Here is a 22,366-nt window from a genome sequence, read left to right as displayed (position 1 = left end):
ATAATGTTTGACATAATATTAATTTTTATCAGTACTTAAAATAAAATTGCACTTAGTACATTTTCATAAGAGTTTTTATGCTGTGTGTTCTTCGGTACCCATAGTGACTAAAATAATGATATAATTGCAAAAGTTCAGTTGTAATCTGGCTAATCAGTGCACACCCCTAACACCTTTCTAGCTTTTTCATTTATCCCGACCACACGTGTTTTAGGTAAAACAGAGACAGCCATGAACTTGAAGCCCTAGTAGAGCTCTTGATTCATGTGATCAGCTCTCATATACATCTTGGAGCTGATTTTATGGCTTCTGGGGTTTTTCCCTCTGCTTACCTTTGGGTCATGTTCTCATAGCTACAACACAGATGTGTAGGAGCCAAAAAGTGTGCCGGGTTCAACCTCATGTGCTACCTTTTCTTTCTTCCCTTTTAAAACTTCTGATACTAAAAAACCCATTTGACTCAAACTAATAGAGGATTTTATTTATTTATTTATTTTATGGTTTTCTCTTTGCATTTCTTCGGGAATGTTGTCCTTTGGCTTGTGCTGTAGTCGATGTAAACTGGTCAGTTGGCTCTACACCTCTTGGATGGGCCAGTGCGGAGCTGTGGTCTCGCTGTGGACCAGGTGCTGGCTCCACCTTTGTTCCCTGTCCACCTCCTTTTGTCATAATGCTACTGAACTAAGATTACGGACACTTGAGGTTTTTACAGGTCTTCTGCAACATTCTTTTTCCTTTTTCTGATTTCAGATCAAGGTATTGAATAACCCATCAGGGATCTTTCACTTTATGCAATCCCTGGCCCTGCTCATGTCTCCTGTCAAGTAAGTATGGAGAAACTTTGTGAAGTCAAAATTGAAACACTCCTTGCTTTCCCAGGATTGGCTTCTTGATCCAGAGAAATGCTGAAGAAAGTATTGTTATTTTGGAATTTAACTTTTCCTTTTTTTTTTTTTTTAAATAATAGTAGTGATGGGAAAGCTTGATGCCTCTTCTCCCAAAGTGACCCCATTAAAGACTTTTAATTGTATAAATAATTAAGCTTCCTTAGAGTCCCGTGTGAATGTGTTTGTGCTGCCAGACTTCCCTCTTGTCAGTTCTGCTGCTGTTGTGAAAGTTGCCAAAGGTACACAGAAATATACTGTGTTCCTCAGAAGGAGAGACTTGGTGACAGGGAAACACTATTAGAGATTCATGTGTTAAATTGAGAAGCAATCATTGATACAGTAGAAATGAAGAGAACAAAGAGTTGTTAGTCGTCAGACAGGTTCCTTAATGAGTGGCCCAGGGATTCGAAGGATTGGCTCATTGGAAGAAGGGGACTAGGCAGGCCACTGTGTTAGCAGAGAACCTGATTTGACGTGAAGCTGAGCAGGAAGAGGCCAGGGAGATCAGCCTGGCTGGTGTGAAGAGGTGTATGAGAGACAGGAATAAAGACGAATAACTCGGGCGAGTTGAACAGAAGCCCTTAGATTTAAGGCACAGAAGTTTAGATATGATTTAGGTCATTTAGGATTTCTGAACAAAGGTGAATGTTGTATACAAGAAAGACTAGGATGGACTGAAGGAGAGGAATCTGACATCATTGAGGTCAAGCACAGAATTGGCTTTAGTATTTCAAGTGACTTTTCAGTTGACAGGAAGAACTCCTACCTACCTTTATTAATTCCTGGTTTATTTTACTGCCATGGGTGGTGACTACTGTAGGAGTCTGATGACTCCCTGTTACAGGAGAAGAGCACTTTTATTAGTTTTTACAAACCATCTAATGAAATACATGTGTTGGTATCCTCTGTGCGCTGTGTGCTTGTACACACTATATGGAGGCATTATATGCAAAACTATGGTAGATGCCACATGTCTTGGCAATGTTAAGGGCTCCGGCCCAGCATTGGAGTCTCACGTGGGTTCACCACTGTGAGAAATGTGTCCTTGCAGTTGCTTTTGTGTTTCTTAGGGGCTGTGGCGTCTCTTCTGACTCACAGCATCCCTATGAACAGAGAATGAAGCGCTGCTGGGCTCTCCCATCCTCAGTCTCTGCTTGTGCGTCTTTTTGACTGGCGCTCTGAGGTGCCCTGTTGGGCATGACAGAACAGCACAATTTTTGCCATATTGAACTTCTCTCTTGCTCAGGATTTATATTTTACCAGAAGAATATACACGTAACTGAGTTATTACAAGTCTTATAAGTCTTCTCTTGGAAACCTAATCCAATACCAGGGGGTTTATTCTGGCTGATAAAGCAGAGTTTGTGCCCTGTCATGCCAAACGCTGTCACTGTCTCTGCTTTTAGAGTCCTGGACAGCGTGTCTCCGATCGGGAACTGAGCTAGGGAAATGGTAGTGGGCAAGAAATGAGGGGAAAGGATGAGGTGGACAAATAAAGAGAATCCTGGGGCGTCAGACCAAACTCTAGACTTCTGATTCAGAGTAACTGACTGAGAGGGTGTTAGCAACCCTAACAAACCAAAAGATGAGAAAGGAAAGCGGTTTTGAGGGCTGAAAAACACGAAATTGTTGATATGCACAGTTAAACAGCTACAAGTGACAGCAGTGAATGCTTGGAGCTTTGCATTTGGACAGTTGAAAGAACAGCATGAGAGCTATTAAGCTAGAAGTCTTGAATGAAAATTCAAGAAATGGATGGATTTTTGTGTTCAGGGCAGAGAAGAAGGGACGGAGGACAGAGAACTGGGTTGTGGCCGAAGAAGAGAAATGCTGGTTCTGCTTGCTCGTCAGATCCAGCCAGCACCTTGTGAAAGAAAGCCTGGCTCTGCGGGATTTATTTTTCTTTCATAGATGTACTTGTTTTGCTCTATGCAAGCTTCTCCACTATTCTGTAGAATAACTATTATTAAATTTTTATTTTATTATATTGTTTGTTTGTGTATACCATCAAGTCGGATCTGATTGGTACAGGAGGAGATTGCCCCTCCTTCTCCAGCAGAGCATCTGGTGGATTCGAACCGTATACCGCTGAGATTGCAGTGCAGCTTCTTACCATTAGGCTACCAGAGCTCCCTTGTAGAATACTCTTTTAAAATGCTCTAAATTGTGTTATCTAAAGTTGTCACCCCAGCAACACTTTGTAAGGCTTGGGTAGAGATGAGGGTCTGCAGCCACCTGGATTGAGGGGTCATCGCGTGTCAGGAGCTGGCTAGTGGCACAGCTTTTCTGCAGTCCCTAATTAATGGTAAAATATTCAGAAGGGCCATCATCTCTCCACCAAAATTAGTGAGGTTTGTGTGTCTTGCTTTTTAACCAGTTCTTTTTTTCTTTACTAATTTCTTCCTCTAGAAGGTTTGGGTCAGTGCTGAGTCCATTTCACGGTGGGAAGGTGAGCCAGGCTGCGCGCCTGTGTGGCTGGCTGTGCTTTGTGACTGGGTCGTTTCTCTTGTCCTGTAGGAACCGAGCAGAGTTCATGTGCCACATGAAGCCCAGTGAGCGGAACCTGTCCTCCTCGGGGCCGGATTCAGGGAACTGGACGCTGGTAGATGAGGGAGGAGAAGAGGTAAAGGCGATAGCCCATTTTTTTTTTATTAATTTTAATGATAATTTACAAAGACTTTGGATTTCCATTCATTCATTGTTGTACTCTTCTCCCTGCCCTCCCCTCCCCACCCCAGTACACTCTTCTCTTTGAAAAGTAAAGTTCCCCCATTGTTTTACAATCCCTCCCCCTAGGTTTACTCCACTATGCAGCCTTCGTTCTGGACTCTGGTCATGACAATAATACCTAATCATATATCCCTTTTAAATAGTTTTCTCCCTCATCTGTTTCAATGCAGTATACATTATTTATCCCATCTTTCTCAGTCTCCCCCCAACCCTGATGTCAGTCCTGTTTTACAACAGTGGCACCATGCAGTATTTGTCCCTTTGTGACTGAGATATTTCACTCAGCATAATGTCCTCCAGGGTCACCCATTTTGAATAATATTGCATGAATTCCTTGTTTTTCATTGCAACGTAGTAGTCCATTGTGTGAATATACCACAGCTTCTATATCCATTCATTTGTTGGTAGGCATCTAGGTTGTTTCTAACTCTTTGCTATTGTGAACAGCATGGGTGTGCATATATCTGCTTGGGTGGCAGTTATGGTCTCTTTGGGGTATATTCCCAGTAGTGGAATTGCTGGGTCAAATGGTATTCCTATTTGCAACTTTTCGAGAAAGTACCACACCGCCTTCCACAGTGGTTGCATCATTTTCCGCTTCCACCAACAGTGAATAAGGGTTCCAGTTTCTCCACAATCTCGCCAGCATTTGTTGCTTGCTGTTCTGTTAGATTTTGCTATTCTTACTGGGGTGAGATGATATCTCATAGTTGTTTTAATTTGCATCTCTCTTAGAGCTAGGGATTTTGAACATTTCTTCATGTGTTTGTTGGCCATCTGAATGTCTTCTTTGGTGAAGTGTTCATATCCTGTGCCCATTTTTCAATTGGATTGTTTACATTTATCTTGTTGTGGTGCTCAAGTATTTTATAAATTCTAGATATAAATCCCTTATCTGACATGTCGTTACCAAATGTTTTTCCCCAGTCTCTGGCTTCCCTTTTTACCCTGTTGGAGAAGTTTTTGGATGTGCAGAATTTTTCTTCTATTGAATACATGGTTAATAGCTTTGTAAAGGCGTTTTTCCTTCAGCTAATTATCAGCTCTGGGTACCTTTTTTTAAATGGTCTAAGTCCTCATTTGATCTGCTTGGACATGATGGCTGAGCGCTCGGTTTACTAACACTACTTCTGAAATGGGAATAGACAACAGACAGGTCTCAGGACAGTGGCCATCACAGCGAGGGAGGGACTGTGCCTGTTTCTTTACCTGGTGCTCATTCAGAAGGGCCATTGTACAGCTGCTTTACACCTGGGCTTTGCGGGAGATAGGACAGTAATTGGATGTACAAACAGTTTTGCCAGAGCCTGATGTCTTTGTTGTTTTTATTTTAAACACTGAGAATTTCTTTATTCTACAGGGCACTTCATCCTACCCCCACTTCACAGCTCATGCCCACCGAAAACACATCTGTGTACTGAGTTAGAGGCGAGCCTGGTCTTTTAAAGATTGTGATGGGTGACGGCCCTGACCCTTTTCCCTAATTGGTCTCCCCTTTTGTTTCTGAATGATTTGCTGTGTTTAATCCCAGAGACAGAAAACGATTATGTAAGGGCCCTGCAGGGTGCCTGGTTCCTGGCTGGTACTCACTACATGTTGAATGGATTCTAGAATTTGAGGGGTAGATGAGAAAGTCGGTCATGCTGAGTTGAGGAAGGGCGGGAGGAGGAAGGCATCTGGGTTTTTTTCCCAGATCAGTAGCTCCCAGCAGTCCCAGTGCAGTTAAATCACCCAGGCAAGTTCAGAAATCTCGACCAGGCTTGCTTCCAGACACTCAGGTGTTTAAAAGCCTCCCTGGTGGTTCTGATATGAAGGCAGAATTGAGAACTATTGCTCCAGTTGGAGCTTTTGAGAGTGTCTTTGTTTGCTATTTCAGACCTGTCTCAAAAAAGAAATAACAGTAACAAAAAAAACCCAAACAAACCCCCAAACCAACAAAACTCATTGCTGTTGGGTTGTAACTGACTGACTTTCCTGTGGGTTTTCAGATTGTAAATCACACGGGAGGAGATGGCTTATCTTTCCACTTAAATCACCATCTGTGGATTAGCAGTGCAGATCCTCACTCACGAGGCAACCAGGGCTCCTAGGACAAAAAGGATGTGACTTAAAGAAGTTGTAAATGAATTACATTAGTCCCTTGTTGAAGTCTAGACAGGGTAGCTCTTCTACAGTATTCCCTTTTGAATGTTTTTGTTGTATGGCTTGGAGTTGTAACCAATCCGTAACTGACCCTCCAGTGGGTTTTCTGAGGCAGTAAATCGCATGGGAGGAGATAGCCCATCTTTCTTCCTAAGAGCAGCTGGTAGATTCAAACTGCATACCTTTTTATTGGCAGCACAGTGCTTTAGCAACAAGCCACCAGAGCTCCTTCTTTTGATTGTAGTGTACCTTAAAAAGAACTCAAGACTTCCCTTATATAATCCCACTGTTATTTTCCTTTTGTTTTCAATTATAAGCTTTAATTGACAGTAGCACGTCAGTCATTTATAACGACAGATGGCACTGGCTTCGTAATGATCTGTTGAATACTGGAGTTGCTCTTGTTTTGAGGGAGAAGAGAATTGTGACTGAAATCCCTTGTACTGTAACATGGTTCTTTAACTGATGTTTCCAATGCATGGACTTTTAAGATTCCCACTCTAGGGGAATATTTGGATTCCCCCCCTTGTTGTATACCATTGAGTCAGATCCAACTGGCACAAGAGGAAATTGCACCTTCTCTAGTGGAGCATCTGGTGGATTCGAACTGCTTGCCTTCAGGATTACAGTGCAGCTTCTTGCCACTAGGGCACCAGAGCAACCCAGAAGAATGTTTTTAATTACCTTCTTTGGGATGGAATTTAATAAGAATAGTTTGTCACTGAAGGATAGACATGATCCTTTCTTAACATAAAATTGTGCTTGCATTTTCAGAGCATTTATAGTCTGTCTGCAGAACTGAGACTATGAAGCTAAGAGCTCAGGAGAATTTTCATATGCGTACTGTTGAGATAATTTAGCACCTGTGACTATAGGCCATGTGTTAATCTGATGGACTCAGCTGCCATAATTTTCCATTTTAGGACGAAGACCCAGAAACTAGTTGGATTCTCCTTAATGAAGATGACTTGGTTACCCTTTTATCACAGTTTCCATTTCATGAACTCTTTCAGCATCTTCTTGGGATCAAGGCAAAAGGTAGGTTGATTTCTTTTGTCTTATGGAAAATGTGGTCGTGGCAAGCTCAAATGCAGGAATTCAGCACCAAGTCTTACTTAATTCATGTAGGGATTCCTTCATCTTTGTTCAGCTCTGCTACAGATGATGGTATCACCTTGATAAAGTTTCCTTCCTTTCTCTTTGGGTTGTAATTTTCCACCTGGTGCCTAAATTCAAGACCAACCAGCTTTCACACTGCCCAGCTTTAGTAATATTTATTTTCATTTTGCACTGTGTCTCAAGTGTTCAATTTCATGTTGCTGTAGGGTTAACAAGGGTTGTTGATTCTTACACCAATTTGGTTTTGTTTCCTCACTGAAATATTTATACTTCAATTTTCCCTCAGTGTTTTTCCAATAGTAAGTATATTCTTGTCCTTTTCTCTTATTAATTTGTAGGTGACTATTTGCCTGAAACAACAAGACCTCAAGAGATGATGAAAATTTTTGCTTTTGCCAATTCGTTGGTGGAGCTTCTGGGTGTGGGGTTAGAGACCTTTAACAGAGCTCGCTACAGGCAGTTTGTGAAGCGCATCGGTTACATGATCAGGTAATCTCTGTTGTGGGACCTCCCTGTCTTTGTGGTTACTTTCCTCTTGCTTGGGCACAGGCCCTGCATCATTAGAGCTGGGGGACATTTCCATGCCATACTGTAGGTCTCATTTTTCAGAAAGCAAGACTTTTGTTTCCTTGCTTTTTTCCACCTTAGATGTGATGGCAATTTTAGAACGTTTCCAGTCAAGACAGTGGGTTAATTATCTCAAATTTAGCTGCGTAGTGACATGACTGTTAGAGTCGTTCAGGAGTGGAAGAGTGGAGGAAAGGAGGTCAGTGGAAATGCAGGTCTTGCCTCTGCTCTCTGCTCTCCTCCTTCTGAGCTTTCGCTCTGAAATTGTGTCAGAGCTGTGGAAAGCTGCCAATAGCTGTTTTAGTCTTCGCTTCCCTGCTTTTACTCATTCTTTTTCTAATTTCTGTTAAGAAGTACCTTTTAAAAAAATTGCAGAGATAAATCTGATAAAAATTGCAGAGATAAACCAGTCAGTGGCCACTATCTTTGGGAAAGACTAGCATTTTACCACCCTGTGAAAAGTGTCTTAAGTTAGTTTTGTATCCTCTTTTCGACATTACCAGTTTTCTATCTTTATTGGATTATTATTAGATCATATACCATTATAGTTACTTCAGTAAATAAATACCCTGTTTGTTCCATTCCTCACTTCTTAAAACCAAAATAATCTTCCAACAAATGAAACAGATTTTTCCATCTTCACTTGTTTCTAAAACGAAATAGATTTTGGTATATTGTATGTGGAAACTCACTAGTTTTTGAAAACCTGGCAAGTGATTATAGGATGTCATAAAAGGTTGGGGTCCACTTTGCTTGAGAAAAGATCTCCACTGCACCTTCTTGTTTTCTTTTCTCAATAACTCTCTAAAGTCGGTGTTTAGTCTTTACATTATGATTTTTTTGTTAACAGTTACAACTGATAAATACACAAAATACTGTGCTTATGCTTCTCCTCCCTGCCACCCCCATCTTCTTTTAAATCAGTTTCAGATGCTTCTTAGAAAGTATCTCTCCTCAGGCCGTTAGGCCATCCCCACAGGACTGTGCCCTAACTCCTAACTCTTCCAAATGATGCTAATGAACATTCTCTATCCTTGATTAATTCTTGATCTTAATCCTGCATGACATCTTTAATGTAGTTCACATGACAGCCTTTCATGTCATTGGTTAGCTTTTCTTTTTCTTTTTTCTAGTTTTATCATGCTTAGAGAGAAAATTGGGTTCCCCTTCCACAATTCACACACGTGTTGTTCACACACGATTACTCTCTTACCTGAATAGTGTAATAGTCTTCTCTTTCTGCGTCTGTTCTTGGCCACCCCTCCAACCAAGTGTTTAAAATCAGGAGCCAGTTCAGGGCACTACTTTATAAAGTGAATATTAAATCACTAAGAGAAAAGCACCCTGGAAGTCCTCTCTGTGGTCTATAAGGGCCCTTTGTGACCAGATTTCTATGCGTGGTTTTTTTTTTTTTATTATTTATTATTTTTGTGTGAGTGTACCGTCAAATCAGATCTGACTTGTACAGGAGGAGATTGCCCCTTATGCGTGTTTTTAGTATTTCTCAAACATAGTGAACCTACCCAGTAGCCTTTGCACTGTTGCCTCTCAGATGCTTTGTCCTGTGGATGTTGTTCTGACTAAACCCTCACCTTCTTAGGGTTCTTGTTCATGTGTCCTTCTGCAGAGAGGCCTCTGCTGCTCCCAGCTCACCCTTTTAGCCCTTCTCCCAACTCCAGACGTACTGTGTTCCCTCCATGCTTTTATCGACACCCACACTGCTATTTATTTCCTACTGACAGGCTACATGTTTATTTTATTGTCTCTCTACTCACCACTAAACTCCGTGACAGTAGGGATTGGTTTGTTTTATTATTTTTGCCTTATTTTCAGAACCTGGAAGGTGCTCAGCAAAGGTGTGCTGAAAAATTGAATGTTCAGAGTATGAAATTGCTAATTTTGGATGGGATCGTTTAAGTGATGTACTTATTATATACGTGTCTCCCTTGTCAGGATGACCCTTGGTTATGTGAGTGACCACTGGGCACAGTTTGTGAGCCACAATCAAGGCCTGGGATTGGCCCTGCAGCCCTATTCCATTGAGAAGCTCCAGGTTGAGTTTGATGAACTCTTCCTGAGGGCTGTTCTACGTGTGCTGAAAGCAAAAAGGTAAGAAGAATGTTGGTAATTGTTGAGGACTCTCTCGTGGCTGGGGAGGATAATTAGAGTGCAAATCATTCACCCATGTGGATCTCTCATAATAATGTCATCATATATATATTTTGGGACATTTCTTGGGCTTCAGTCTCCTTTTCTGCAGTTTACCCCTTGCTGACTAGAACGACTTAAATAATACAGATTTCTTTTCATTTTTACAACAGTGTAATTCTGATGTTCTATTTTTGTCACCCCGTGAACTTTTGGGACAGCCTTGAGCAGGAGAAAACAAGGGTAAATGTCATTATCCACCCAGCTAGAGTGTCTGTGTTACAACAAAACACACCTGTGCTCCTGAGCCAATTCTGAGTCATATTCTGAATGCAAAGAGGCACAGAGTGGAGGTGTGGGTCCTGGCTGCCTTACGGAAGTTTTTGAATACTCAGCCATGGAGTTTAATCCTTATTCCATGGCCAGTGAGGAGTCAGGGCAGGGCCTAAAAGAAAAAAAAAACAGGTATGTCTTGGAGAAAGTGTAGCCAGAAAGCTCTCTGGAAGCAGGAGGACAGTTTCATGTCACATACTTTGAAAATGTTGCTGGATGAGGCTGTTCTTTGGAGAGGTGCATCATCACACTTGGAAAGGTTGAGGGTCAGTGAAAGAGAGGAAGACTCTCAGTGAGACAGATAGACAGTGACACAGCTGGATGGAATGTGCCCAAGATTATTATGGCACCAGGACAGGACAGGCTTAAGGTCTATTGCTCATAGGGTTGCTATGAGTTGTACTCGACTTGATGGAACAACAGAAGCCCGTGTGTGTGCGTGTGTGTGCGTGCGCGTGTGTGTGTGTGTGTGTGCGCGTGTGTGTGTGTGTGTGTGTATGTCATATATTAGAGTACTCACATAGCCACATCTTAGATCATCTCACTCAGATCTTGAAAGTATCAACGGTTCAAAACCCTGCCCTGCTTCTTACTCTCCTCACTTGCCTTTGTCGTCCTGTGTGTACATTGAGAGTAATACTTGCCTGAAGGTTTTGATGGGAGTAGAATGAGTGGATCTGTCCATCTGAGTTAGAAAAGTGTCTGGGACAGAGGAAGCGCTGCTCCAGTGTTCAGTGTCACCATTAGCCATGCTTTGTGTTTACGTTTGTTAGGAAAATGACTGTAGAGTAATTGTGGGTTTGTTTGTTTGTTTTAAACGGTCTGTAGATGTTTATTCAATTTTAAGTGACAAAATCTAACGGAGTTCCATGGTTTAATGTACAGTGATACGTATTTTATAAAATACGATTTACAGAAATTTCTATCCAGTAAACCTCAAGAAACACACTTGATTTTTACATTTGTGTATTTAAATCAGAAAAGTTTTGTTTTATGTTAAAACCACCTTTCACGTCATGTTAGATGTAGGACCTTGACACCTACTTGAATGTGCTTGAACCTGCTGACTGTTGGTTTATGACACCAGCCATCGCACAGGACTCGATTCTCAGTGTTTTTGTAACTTAAATAATTTTGCTCAAGTTGAAAAATCTTTAAGGATGTACAATGGAATAGTAGATTCCAAAGAACAAATTGAAACACTTAATTTTACATTTGCAAAAGTGAGTTTTTGAAAATATATCTTTAAAAAATACCAGTTTGTACAGTCAAATAAGTTAGCAGGGTTTTCTCTATTTCATACATCTGCAAAACTTGAGACCACACGACAGGGCAGCAGACTGTACCTCAGTGAAACCATTTTGATTTCGTTTGTACCTTTTGAACTAATCTATCTTCCATTTCAGACTTTATACAATTATTGTTCTGCTTTCAGTGACAAACACTGACATTTATCCCTTGACAAACGTAAGATTGTGAAGTTTTTTGACTGTAGATTTTGTAAATTTTTTCTGCCAGTGCTGAAACTTTATCTACTTCCTCTGTGTGGCCAAACTGACTAATAAATAAAGTTGTTCGTGCTGTTTTTAAAACACGCAGACTTGGTATTTGGTTGTTCATGTCGGAAATGCCCTTCGGGACGGTGTCTGTCCACATGCTGTGGAAGCTCCTGTACCTCATGCACCAGGTGGAGAGTGGGGACCTGGAGAAGCTGGGCACCTCCCTCCAGACCGCCCAGTGCAAGCGGCAGCTCCAAGGTATGGCCTGTGGGCCACACAGGCCTTTCACTGCTTTCCCTCTTCATTGCTTATTCCTTCTACTTCGCATCTGAGTGTTTTCCATGTAGATGGTTTTGAGATTTGGCAGCCGGCTTAGTTGTTTCATTTTTAGCTCACAGCTGAAAAGAAAACGCCTCACCCTTGAGTGGAGTCTGAGTCATTGGTGACCATCCAGTCCTTAAGGCTGTTAAGGGAGGAGATGGCCCCAGCCTTCTCCTGTCTAGTGGCTGGTGGACCTGAACTACTGCCCTTCCAGTTAGCAGCCCGGCTCTGTGGCACCAGAATTCTTTAGAAAACAGCTGGCTTAGGGAACTCTGGTGGCCTAGTGGCAAGAAACTTCACTGTAATCTCAGAGGTGCCCGGTTTGAATCCACCAGATCCTCTGCTGGAGACGGAGAGGTAATCTCCTACTGTACCAGTCAAAAACTGATTTGATGGTGTACACACACACACACACACACACACACACACACAAATAATAAAAAACAACTGGTTTATCGTAAATCCAGATGAATACTCTTTTAGTCCCATGATTAGTATTTATAGTAAACACAATATTATATATTCCAGCTTTTAGAAAACCTCTTTTTACACGTGTCTGTGACATTACCCTTTCTTTATAATTTGGTTATTTATTATTATTTTTTTTTAAATTTTCCGTATTTCTCTTCTAAACCTAGTTTGGTGGTGGAAGTACAAAATTTGATTTGGTAAATGCCAGTGGGGCTGTTTTTAACAAATATATGTTGAACTACTTTTCATGTCTCAAATTTATATTCATGTAAAAAGAATTGTCGATTTGTTGTCTCCTTTGTACAATAATTCTATCAGGGAATCTTTTTTTTATCCTTCAAATACATTTTTTCCCTCCTTTAAACTTGACCTTTGCAACCTTTAGTTTTTATCATTTGTTGCCAAATTTGTGCATACTGCCACCTAGTGACAAAGTACAGTTCTGCTCTGGTGGTTTAGCAGTTGGTGCTGCCAACTCAAAAGTATGCAGTTTGAATCCACCCGCTGCTTCGCAGGAGAAGGATGGACAGTGTCCTTCGCATGTGACTTCCTGCTTCTGAAAGCCCACTAGAGGATCGACTGTGGATCAGTTCCTACTCAACAGTACACAGGAATAACAATAATAGCCCAGACCACAACACATTCCTGAGTTGATTCTCATAATGACTCTGTCCTAGTCGACTCCACGGCACCTGGCAATAACACAACACAACGACCCTGTAGGTTAGAGTGGAACTGCCTCGGAAAGCTTACGTGGTGTTCTCTGTTTTTGTGTAACTTTTGTGTAGCATCTGGTAGATTCTGATGCATAACGACTCCATGCCAGTAGACCTGCCTCATAGAGGCTCCTAGGAACAGATTGCAAGGTCTTTTCTGTGAAGCGGCCTTGTAGGTTCAAACTGCCAGTTAGCAGACAAGTGAGTAACATAAATGTGTGTTACATCTGTTGATCCAACCTTTGTTTTCTTTCACTGTTGTGTTTACGCTGAGTGGTTTGCACGTCTTGGCAGTTTTACTGGGCAGGGTCTTCGTTCATCTGGTGTCCCTGGCACTGGCGGTACTGCTCTCAAGGATGTCTCACCTATGACAGTGCTTACAGAGAGGAAAAACCACTTGGCATGTCATTGAAGCTCTGAAGTAACCTTTTAAAACATATTAGGAAACTGAGGCTGGAGAATTCAGTTGTCTTCTGAGATGATGTTATAAAGTTTGTAGCTTTCTCAGAGGCCAGTCTGATCCTGCCTCCTCTCCGAGGCTTTGGTAAAACCAATATAGGGAAAAGATAGCCTTTTGACATCTTTAAGTATTTCTGATTATCTTTCCCCCTTCTTTTCTTTTTTTGCTGTGTGCTGTCGAATTGCATCCGACTGGCACAGGAGATTTTCTCTCCTTTTCCAGCGGAGCATCTGGTGAATTTGAACCATGCGCCTTTGGGACTGATTGTCTTTTAACATTATACTTTCTTGTCCTCTGATAATTTAGTTTTCTTTCCCTTTTAATTTTTTTTTTTTTTTTTTTTTTAGTTTTTCTGATAGAGTAACTTCCACAACTGGAAATTTATTCTTTCATTTTCTTGATATGCACTTTCAGACCCACAGCACTTTCTGAACGTCGAGAAGTGTCTTTCTTCCATGAATAGCTCAGAAGAAATTTGCCTTCTGACAACATTTGCACAGATGGCTCAGGCCAGAAGAACCAACGTGGATGAAGACTTCATAAAAATTATTGTTCTGGAGATATATGAGGTTAGAATACTAAGTTCTGGAGACTACACATGGTTTCTTTTGGGTTGTTAATTTATTGATTCTATGGGGATTGCTTTTTTTTTTTTAAAAATAATAATAAAACCAACTTTCTAGCAATTGTTTGTGCCTAGAAAGAGGGATAAAGAGCCAAAGGAACATCATTTTGTCATGTGGGAATATTAACAACATGAGTTATACTCATTCCATTTTCCCTCCTGTCTCTTGACAGTAGATGGATGAGTTGTGGTATGAAGTAGACAATCTGCCATGCTTACGCTTGCATTCCTTGTGGTTTTTATACTGGTCTCCTGTCTTCTCTCAATCATCACTTCTCTACTCGCTCCAGTGTTGTGAAAACCTCACTTTGAAGCCAAATGGTAGCAAATGGTAGAAAGGATATTTAACTCTGTTGTTAATTGCCCATCTTCACATCAGAAAAAGATACTTTACTGCTCTCTCTCTCTCTCTACTGCTATTTCTGAATGAATGACGGGCTGAAGTGAAATCATTGCTTTTGTTGCTTTTAGAACTTTTGTTTGGATTTTTGAGAAAAAATTTTGGACATCCACTCTTGTTTTTAACTTTTTTTTTTTTTTAAATCCATGCACAATTTGCACTTTAGGCTGTCCTATATTTATTTTAATAAAGATTTCCTTCAACTTACCCAAGTTAAATTCAGGCAAGATTATGTTCTAAGAGATGCCCTGCATTTGTTATCTGCCCCTCTGTGTTCTAGAAAATGACAGAACTAGATGATTGGAAGCTCTTTTCTGGATCAAATACTTGATTCTGCTGTTCCTGTACTTGTGCTTTGGAACCACGCATGAGGTTAAGGCCTGAACGGATCTGGAGTCCCAGGCCGCCTTGATGGCCTGAAATATTTGAGGAGACAAAAATACATTTTATGTGCATGAAATGGCATTCTCAAGTTTCTTTTTCTTTTTTATTTTAATGAACATTTACAGAGATTTTGGATTTCCATTCATTCATTGTTGCACTTTTCTCCCTGTCCACCCCTCCCCCCCAGTTCGCTCCTCTCTTTGAGAAGTAAAAGAAAAATTCCTTCATTGGTATACAATCCCCTGCACCCCCCCCCCAGCACATTCCATTATGCAACCTTAATTCTGGACTTTTGTGATAACCATAATACCCTATCATAGATCGCATTTAAACTGTTCTCTCACTCATCTATTTCAATGCAGCATACCTAATTTATCCAGTTTTTTCAGTCTTACCCCAACTCATTCTACAACAGTGGCACTATGCAGTATATATCTTTTTGTGACTGAGATATTTCACTCAGTATAATGTCCTCCAGGGTCACCCATTTTGAGTAATAGTGCGTGAGTTCCTTGTTTTTCAATGCAGCATAGTATTCCATTGTGTGAATATACCAGAGCTTCTCTAGCCATTCGTTTGTTGATGAGCTCAAGTTTCTTGACTAAGGTAGTACTTTATGCTTTGAACTATTTTAGATTTATTTATCTTATTATTAACTATTATTTGTTTTTAGCTTTTAACTATTGAGCTACTTAGTTTTGACCAGAATACACAATAAAAAATAAAGCCCTGCCTTGCCTTCTGATGGTGTGGGTGTGTGTAAGCGAAGCAGAGCCTAACCTTCGGGTGGTGTGCTCTCACATCTTCCTGTTCTATTTTGCTTTACACTGTTATTTTCCTGGTTTATTTTATTGTCCTGAGAAATGATTGTGACCTATCATTTAAAGGTGTTATTCAAGAGGAATTGGTGAAGACTGATATCTTAGAGATGTTTTTGTAGAAGGAGGCAACACATTATTCCTTGAAATGCCTCATTGCAGTGGTTTCTTCAAATGTGAGATATTTTGAGACCAGAGGGACTCTTTCATGGCTTCTGATAAGATATGTGTTGTGTTTCCTGGATCTAGAACTAGATGTCACTGTGTGCTTTTTGAGATCTTTCTGCTTTACTTGAAAAATTCCTAAATAAGTTATGAAAAGGTGCGAATGTGTTTTGACTCCCTGACGTTAAAGTCCTTTTCTCTGGGTCTTCTGTAGGTGTCGTACGTCATATTGTCCACCAGGGAGACTTTTTCTAAGGTTGGACGAGAACTTTTAGGAGCCATCACAGCTGTACACCCCGAGATCATTTCTATCCTGTTGGAGAGAGTGCAGGAGACCATCGACCAGGTTGGAATGGTGAGAATGATTTTTAAGGATATAATGTGGGAGGTGTGGCGGGGGGATTGGAAGGTGGTTGGGAATAAGTGATCACTCATGGGTGCAGCAGAATGAAGGGAACTGAGGTTTGTTTTGAGAGCCTCCCTGAATCCATACCATCCTCCCTGCCTACTCGGGCTGAGCTGCTGCTTCAAAACAGCTATGAATCAATGTATCTTAAAACCTCTTCATAGTTGACTTTCCTCATAGAACCTTTATTAATAGCATTTATTCCGTAATTTTGTTTCATTTGCATACTTCTTGTATGGGATACCAGGAAGAAGCAACTGTGATTAAGAAGGAAGGACTTGTCTAAAACAGTCAAACAGAATGAAAGCGGTAGTTTAGGACGGGCAAGGCAGCCATCATTTGTTTCTGTCATCTGCCAACATTCCTTTTGTAGTCTTTGTGATATTTTTAAACAGCTTCTGTGAGGTGTAAGTCTTTGTGGCATTTTTAAACAGCTACTGTGAGGTGTAACTTACATACTGTACAGTTTGCTTATGTAAAGTGTACAGGTAAGTGGTTTTTAGGATGTTCTCAGGTAAGTACATCCATCACCACAGTGAATTGTAGAACGTTTTCCTCTCCTCCAGGAGGAATACTAGACATTTCCCTGGCTGTCATGGCCCCAGTCCCATGCAACTACTGATCAGCTTTCTTTCTGTGGGTTTGCCTAATTTTAATAATTCATATAGGCAGAATCACATACTACGTTTTGTGACAATACGTTATCTTTTGTGACTAGCTGTTTTCATTTGTTGTTGTTACTGTGCACCATATATTTTCAGAGCTCACCCATATTGTAGCCTGGATCATTCCTTCATTCCTTTTTGCAGCTAGATGCTGTTTCATTGTAAGGATATAAATTCAGGTCAGTTCCAGTTGCGTGTCTTGTTGTCAGTCTTTTCCTTATAGAGGCCTTGTTGTTGTTACTGTGTGCCGTTGAATCGTAACTGAGCCATAGCTGACCCTCTGGTGGCTTTTCAGTGGCAGTTAATAGTATGGGAGGATGTTGCCCATCCTCCTGAGGATCAGCTAGGGGATTTGAACTGTGTGCCTTCAGGATTGCAGCGCAGCTTCTTACCATTGGGCCACCAGTGCTCTCTGGAGGCCCTGTTATATTCTGCAAACTTTTATAAGACCCTTGTCTGAGACGTCCTAGCCAAATGTTTATCCTGAGTGTGTAGAGTTTCTTTTACCAACAAAAGCGAGAAAAACGTATTGGAAAATGTTTTTGAAGCACCCAGGGACTTAATTTTTAGAAGGTCCCATTTGTTGATTTTGTCCTCTCCTGATTGTGCATAATGAGACTTTCCCTCAAGGCTTTAGGTCTTTGAACTTTTTAAAAAATGTTCTTGTTGTGTACTATCGAATTGGATCCAACTGGCACTGGAGGAGATTGCCCCTCCTTCTCCACTGGAGCATCTGATGGATCCAAACTGTGCGCCTTCGAGATTGTAGTGCAGCTTCTTGCCTCTAGGCCACCAGAGCTCTCTCATGTGAGGTCTTTTAATGGCAGATAGTCATACTTCATAATTTCAAAAGAATGTGTAAGGTGATAGTATTTCTCTCTGAGCTTATGTTTGCAAAGGGCACTTCTGTCTGGTACTCTGTGTGTCATTTTAGGTTTGAACCCACCTCGAGCAGCCTTAGAAGAAAGGTTATGTCCGTGGAAATCTGGTGAAACACAGGTCTTCTCTGACCACAGGGCTTTGCCAAGAGTCAGCAGTGACGTGACTGGCAGCTGGTGGTGTTAACGTTCAGTCAGAATTCACTCACATTTCTCTCATGGAGCAGCTGGTGGATTAGAACCACCTGTCTTGAGTTGGGAACATAACTCCTTAGCCACTAGGCGACCAGATTTCCCTACTGATTACTGGTTCTAGTTGTGCTTTGTAACACAACTTTGTTATGTGTTGCTGTGAAATGAATGATAGCACATGGTTATCAGTGTGGTGGTTTTCCTAAAGTTAAGCCTACTCTTTTATATATAAAATTTTTGATCCCTTTTTTGATTGTCTATAATTGCCACTTAAATAAAACACAAAACAGTGGACTAAGTACTAGACTGCTGACTGAAAGGTCAATGGTTCAAATCAAGCATAAACTCTGGGAGAAAGATTTTCAGCCTTGGGACCCCTTTGGACAGTTCTGCTCTGTCTTATTCAGTCATTATGAGGTGGAATATGCTTGATTGCATTTTTACTTTTAATCTAAAATTACCAAACAAAGTCCCTCTTTGGGGGAAAAGTTTTGCAAGCAGTGTAATGATTTAGTACTTCAGTAACTTAGGACTGTCCTTAAGTCTGGATCGTAATGTTTGCTTTCTTTTTAATAGGTTTCTTTATACTTATTTAAAGAATTACCTTTGCACCTCTGGCGACCTTCTGCCTCTGAGATAGCTGTGATTCGGGATTGGTTGCTAAACCATGACCTGACCTCCGTGAAGAATAAACTGGCCTGTGTTATTCTGGAAGGACTGAACTGGGGATTTGGTGAACAGGTATGGTTGAAGGCATACAGCAGACATTAGCATTCCAAATGATCTGTTCCAATGTCTGAAGATTTCTATTAGCAGTATCAGAGTTTAGCATTCTCTTTAATTTTGTTTTGCAAAGTGAACAATCTCTTCCATGAAGATCGTCTTCCTTCTGTTCTTAGACTACTCTCACCTGTGGTTTTTTATCTGCCTGTTCATGCAGTTGGTCCTAATTGCCGCTTGCTTCTGATTCCTTTTCCTTGCGCAGTTCCTTTGCATGTTATTGTTAGAATCGTGGTGCACTGCACGTTGGTGAAGGGCCTGAGCTCTGGGCCAGGCTGCCTGGGTTCCGCTGTGGGCCCTGCCACTTCCTAGCAGTGTGACCCTGAGCTAGCTTCCTGAATTCTGTGGGCCTTTGAGTATTTATCTATAAATATATCATTAATAGGACTCACCTTGTAGGACTAATGCCAGGATTCAAAAAGTTAGGGCAAATAAAGTGTTTAGGATAATTTATCAAGTGCCTTGTCATGGGAGTTATTATTAATCATATCTTGTTATAGTTAGGAGTTTACTATAACTTCTTCAGCTTGCAAAGGACAGTTGGATGGGAAATTCTGTAGCAGTTTCTACTGTATAATTGAGGTTTATTTCCTTTCACTGACAATAGAACTAGGAAAGGGAATGTAGACATAAGTTATTAAACTTGTAGGAAAGCTCTTAACTTATAACCCCAAATCTTTATGTTGTTGTTGTTATGTGCCATCGAGTCGTTTCCGACTCATAGCGACCCTATGCACAACAGCTCTAAACCCTGCTCTATCCTGCGCCAACCGCACCGCCTCTGACACACCCATCCCGATTACCCCAGTCACCGAATCAATCCATCTCATAGAGGGTCTTCCCCTCCTGCGCTGTCCCTCCACCCTCCCAAGCATGATGTCCCTCTCCAAGGACCCGTCCCTCCTGGCAACATGTCCAAAGTATGTCAGACGAAGCCCCAGAATCCTTGCCTCCAAGGAGTAGCTTGGTTTAATCCTCTCCAAGATGGATCTGTTTGTTTTCCTGGCAGTCCAGGGTACATTCAGTACCCTTCTCCAGTACCACAGCTCAAAAGCATCCACTCTCCTTCTGTCCTCCCTAGTCATTGTCCAACTCTCTGATGCATAACAAGCGATTGCAAATACCATGACCTGTATCAGGCGCACCTTAGTCTCCAGAGAGACACTGTTGCTCCTGAGTACGTTTGAGAGGTCCCTAACGGCAGACTTTCCCATCGTGATACGCTTTTTGATTTCCTGACTGCTGGTACCAAGAGTGTTAACTGTGGAGCCGAGCAAAGTGAAGCTGTGAACACTCTCAATCTCTTCGTCATCCATCCTGACACTGCCAATTGGTCCAGTGGCGAGAATCTTTGTCTTCTTGACGTTGAGCCTTAGTCCATACTGAAGGCTGCAGTCCTTGACCCTTCGCAGCAAGTGCATGAGGTCCTCCTCAGTTTCAGCAAGCAAGGTTGTGTCATCTGCATAACGGAGATTGTTGATAGATCTTCCACCAATCCTGATGCCACAATCTTTATAGAGATCCCTTTTTTGGGCTGAGGATTATGAAGACTCAGACCTAACTCTGTCCATCATCCAGGCTCTCTAAAGATTTCTGTTTTTTTCCCTTCACCTGTTGTCATTTTGTACCTTTACTCTTAAGGATGTGAGTTTTGGAAAATTTGAGTTTTGCATCCAAGACTTCTTTCCCTGTATTGCCTGATCTTTTTGATTCTGAGGTACAACCCCCACCCCCAACATGCTATACTTGCTATTATTTTTCTCTTTGAAAGGATGTTCTTCATCTGAATCAAACAGTCCATGCTGAAGTAGCTCTGATGGTCCTTGAAGCTTACCAGAAGTACCTTGCACAGAAGCCATATGCAGGGCTGCTTTCTGAAAGTATGAAGCAGGTATTTCTCTCATGCATTGAGAACATAGATCTAAATTAATAAAGGGTTGGATGGATAAAGTATTGCCGCTTAGATGACCTTCATAATTTCTGGCAGTTTAAGATGTTGAAATTGAGTACTGTGATTGAAACACATTGTTTTTCTTTTGTTTTAATTATCAAAATTTATTTTCTTTTTTTTTGGTGCATTTAATGAAAATTCGTAAAGCAAATTGACTTGTCCTTCAGTGTGTATTTTGTTATAACGGTGGTGACAACACTCAAAGCACCATCAGTTTTTAACCTAGAGAATGAAGTTTTCATCTATAAGAATTTAAGTATTATAGAATTTAAAGTTCACTTATAGTGAATTTTGGGGAATTGGCTTGTTTGGGCTGAAGAGAACTAATTGTTAAATTTCGTGGAGCTTTGAAAGCTAGTTAATGAACTGCTGAGGTTGAAATTGGCCATGCTGAGAGATTTTACACCTTGAACATTGGATCATGCCTTCCCCAAATTGTTGTTAAAAAGTGCTTACAGCATACTAGTCAATGGTTATCAACTTTTATATAACTTCTCTTTTGTTTGAGGAAGTTCTGATATGATTCATAAAGTGACTAGCAAATAAGTGGAAATACCCAGGTTTAAGTGAGAAATAACCATTTTTAGAGAATGTTTATATTTTGTTATCAAGGATATGCACCGCAAACCACACACCAATTGAAAAATTGTGTCAGTGTGGTGCAGGAAACGTTACTTGAGGGCTGATAGGTAGTATAATCCTCTTTTGGGGGACTTTATTAGTCATCAAAGAAGGTGTGTGGGTGAACTTACTGACTTAGCTTATATTTGACTAATGTGGTTAAAAATCAACTGTTGTTTTAGGTTTCTTATCTGGCCAGTATTGTTCGCTATGGAGAGACACCCGAGACCTCATTTAACCAGTGGGCCTGGAACTTGATCTTGAGGTTGAAACTGCATAAAAATGACTATGGAATACAACAGAATTGCCCAACTGTTCCCTTCTCCAGCGTTGTCCCTGACATGACAGAGTCGCCTACATTTCATCCTCTCTTAAAGGCTGTGAAAGCGGGCATGCCCATTGGCTGTTACCTTGCCCTGTCCATGACGGCCGTGGGCCACAGGTACAGTGTTTAGGCTAAACCTGCAGGGTTGCGGAACCTTGCTATAGGTGTAGTCAGTGTAAAAAGTCGCGCACAAAAATGTGTCGGAGACTTGGTGTAATCCAGGGAGCTTGTTGGTTCGACTCATAACCCATCACCAGGCTCTCGTCTTTCACACCCTGCAGGTCTGAGACTCCCACCAAACCTTTCTCAGGATAGTTTGGGTCAGATGATTAGCCCTGATTAATAGTTATCAAGGGAAAATGCTGCCCCAATTCACATAAGACACATATGTACCAGTATATCACCTTGCAGTATATCACCTTGTTGTATAGTGAAGAGAGTTGGACCCATCACCCAACTTGTAATGTTTATGCCCACAGTAAATTTATTCTGTTTCAAAGAATAATGAACACACACTTGAATACCTGCAATGTCTTTTTAAAAAAAGTGATGGCAGCTCAATTGAAGAAGCCACCTGCCCAGCTGATTGAAATACCCAGTCAGCTCATGTGTTTCTTTTTTAAAAAATTTTTTCTTATTATTAATTTCAATGAAAATTTACAGACTTTGGATTTCCATTCATTTCATTGTTGTACTTTTCTCCCTGCCCACCCCTCCCCCCCAGTACATTCTTCTCTTTGAAAAGTGAAAGAAAAATTATTTC

General features: G+C 41.1%; 1 protein-coding gene across 1 annotated transcript in view; it reads left to right on the top strand.

Moving 5' to 3' along the window:
- EPG5 (ectopic P-granules autophagy protein 5 homolog (C. elegans)) overlaps window positions 1-22,366 on the top strand; it is a 94,660-nt gene that overhangs the window by 14,295 nt on the left and 57,999 nt on the right. Inside the window, exons 6-16 of the mRNA XM_006889217.1 lie at window positions 751-824; window positions 3,405-3,510; window positions 6,683-6,797; window positions 7,217-7,367; window positions 9,399-9,554; window positions 11,526-11,683; window positions 13,808-13,962; window positions 16,000-16,140; window positions 18,503-18,667; window positions 20,478-20,597; window positions 21,461-21,720. Of these exons, the coding sequence (XP_006889279.1) occupies window positions 751-824; window positions 3,405-3,510; window positions 6,683-6,797; window positions 7,217-7,367; window positions 9,399-9,554; window positions 11,526-11,683; window positions 13,808-13,962; window positions 16,000-16,140; window positions 18,503-18,667; window positions 20,478-20,597; window positions 21,461-21,720 (1,601 nt within the window). The remainder of the gene's footprint in view (window positions 1-750; window positions 825-3,404; window positions 3,511-6,682; window positions 6,798-7,216; window positions 7,368-9,398; window positions 9,555-11,525; window positions 11,684-13,807; window positions 13,963-15,999; window positions 16,141-18,502; window positions 18,668-20,477; window positions 20,598-21,460; window positions 21,721-22,366) is intronic.

This window comes from Elephantulus edwardii, unplaced genomic scaffold (assembly GCF_000299155.1).
Source record: "Elephantulus edwardii isolate Elephantulus edwardi_28Jun2011 unplaced genomic scaffold, EleEdw1.0 scaffold00076, whole genome shotgun sequence".
Taxonomy (NCBI): domain Eukaryota; kingdom Metazoa; phylum Chordata; class Mammalia; order Macroscelidea; family Macroscelididae; genus Elephantulus; species Elephantulus edwardii.
Note: the sequence above shows the minus strand (reverse complement) of the source record. Positions and strands in the feature narration are given on the sequence as shown.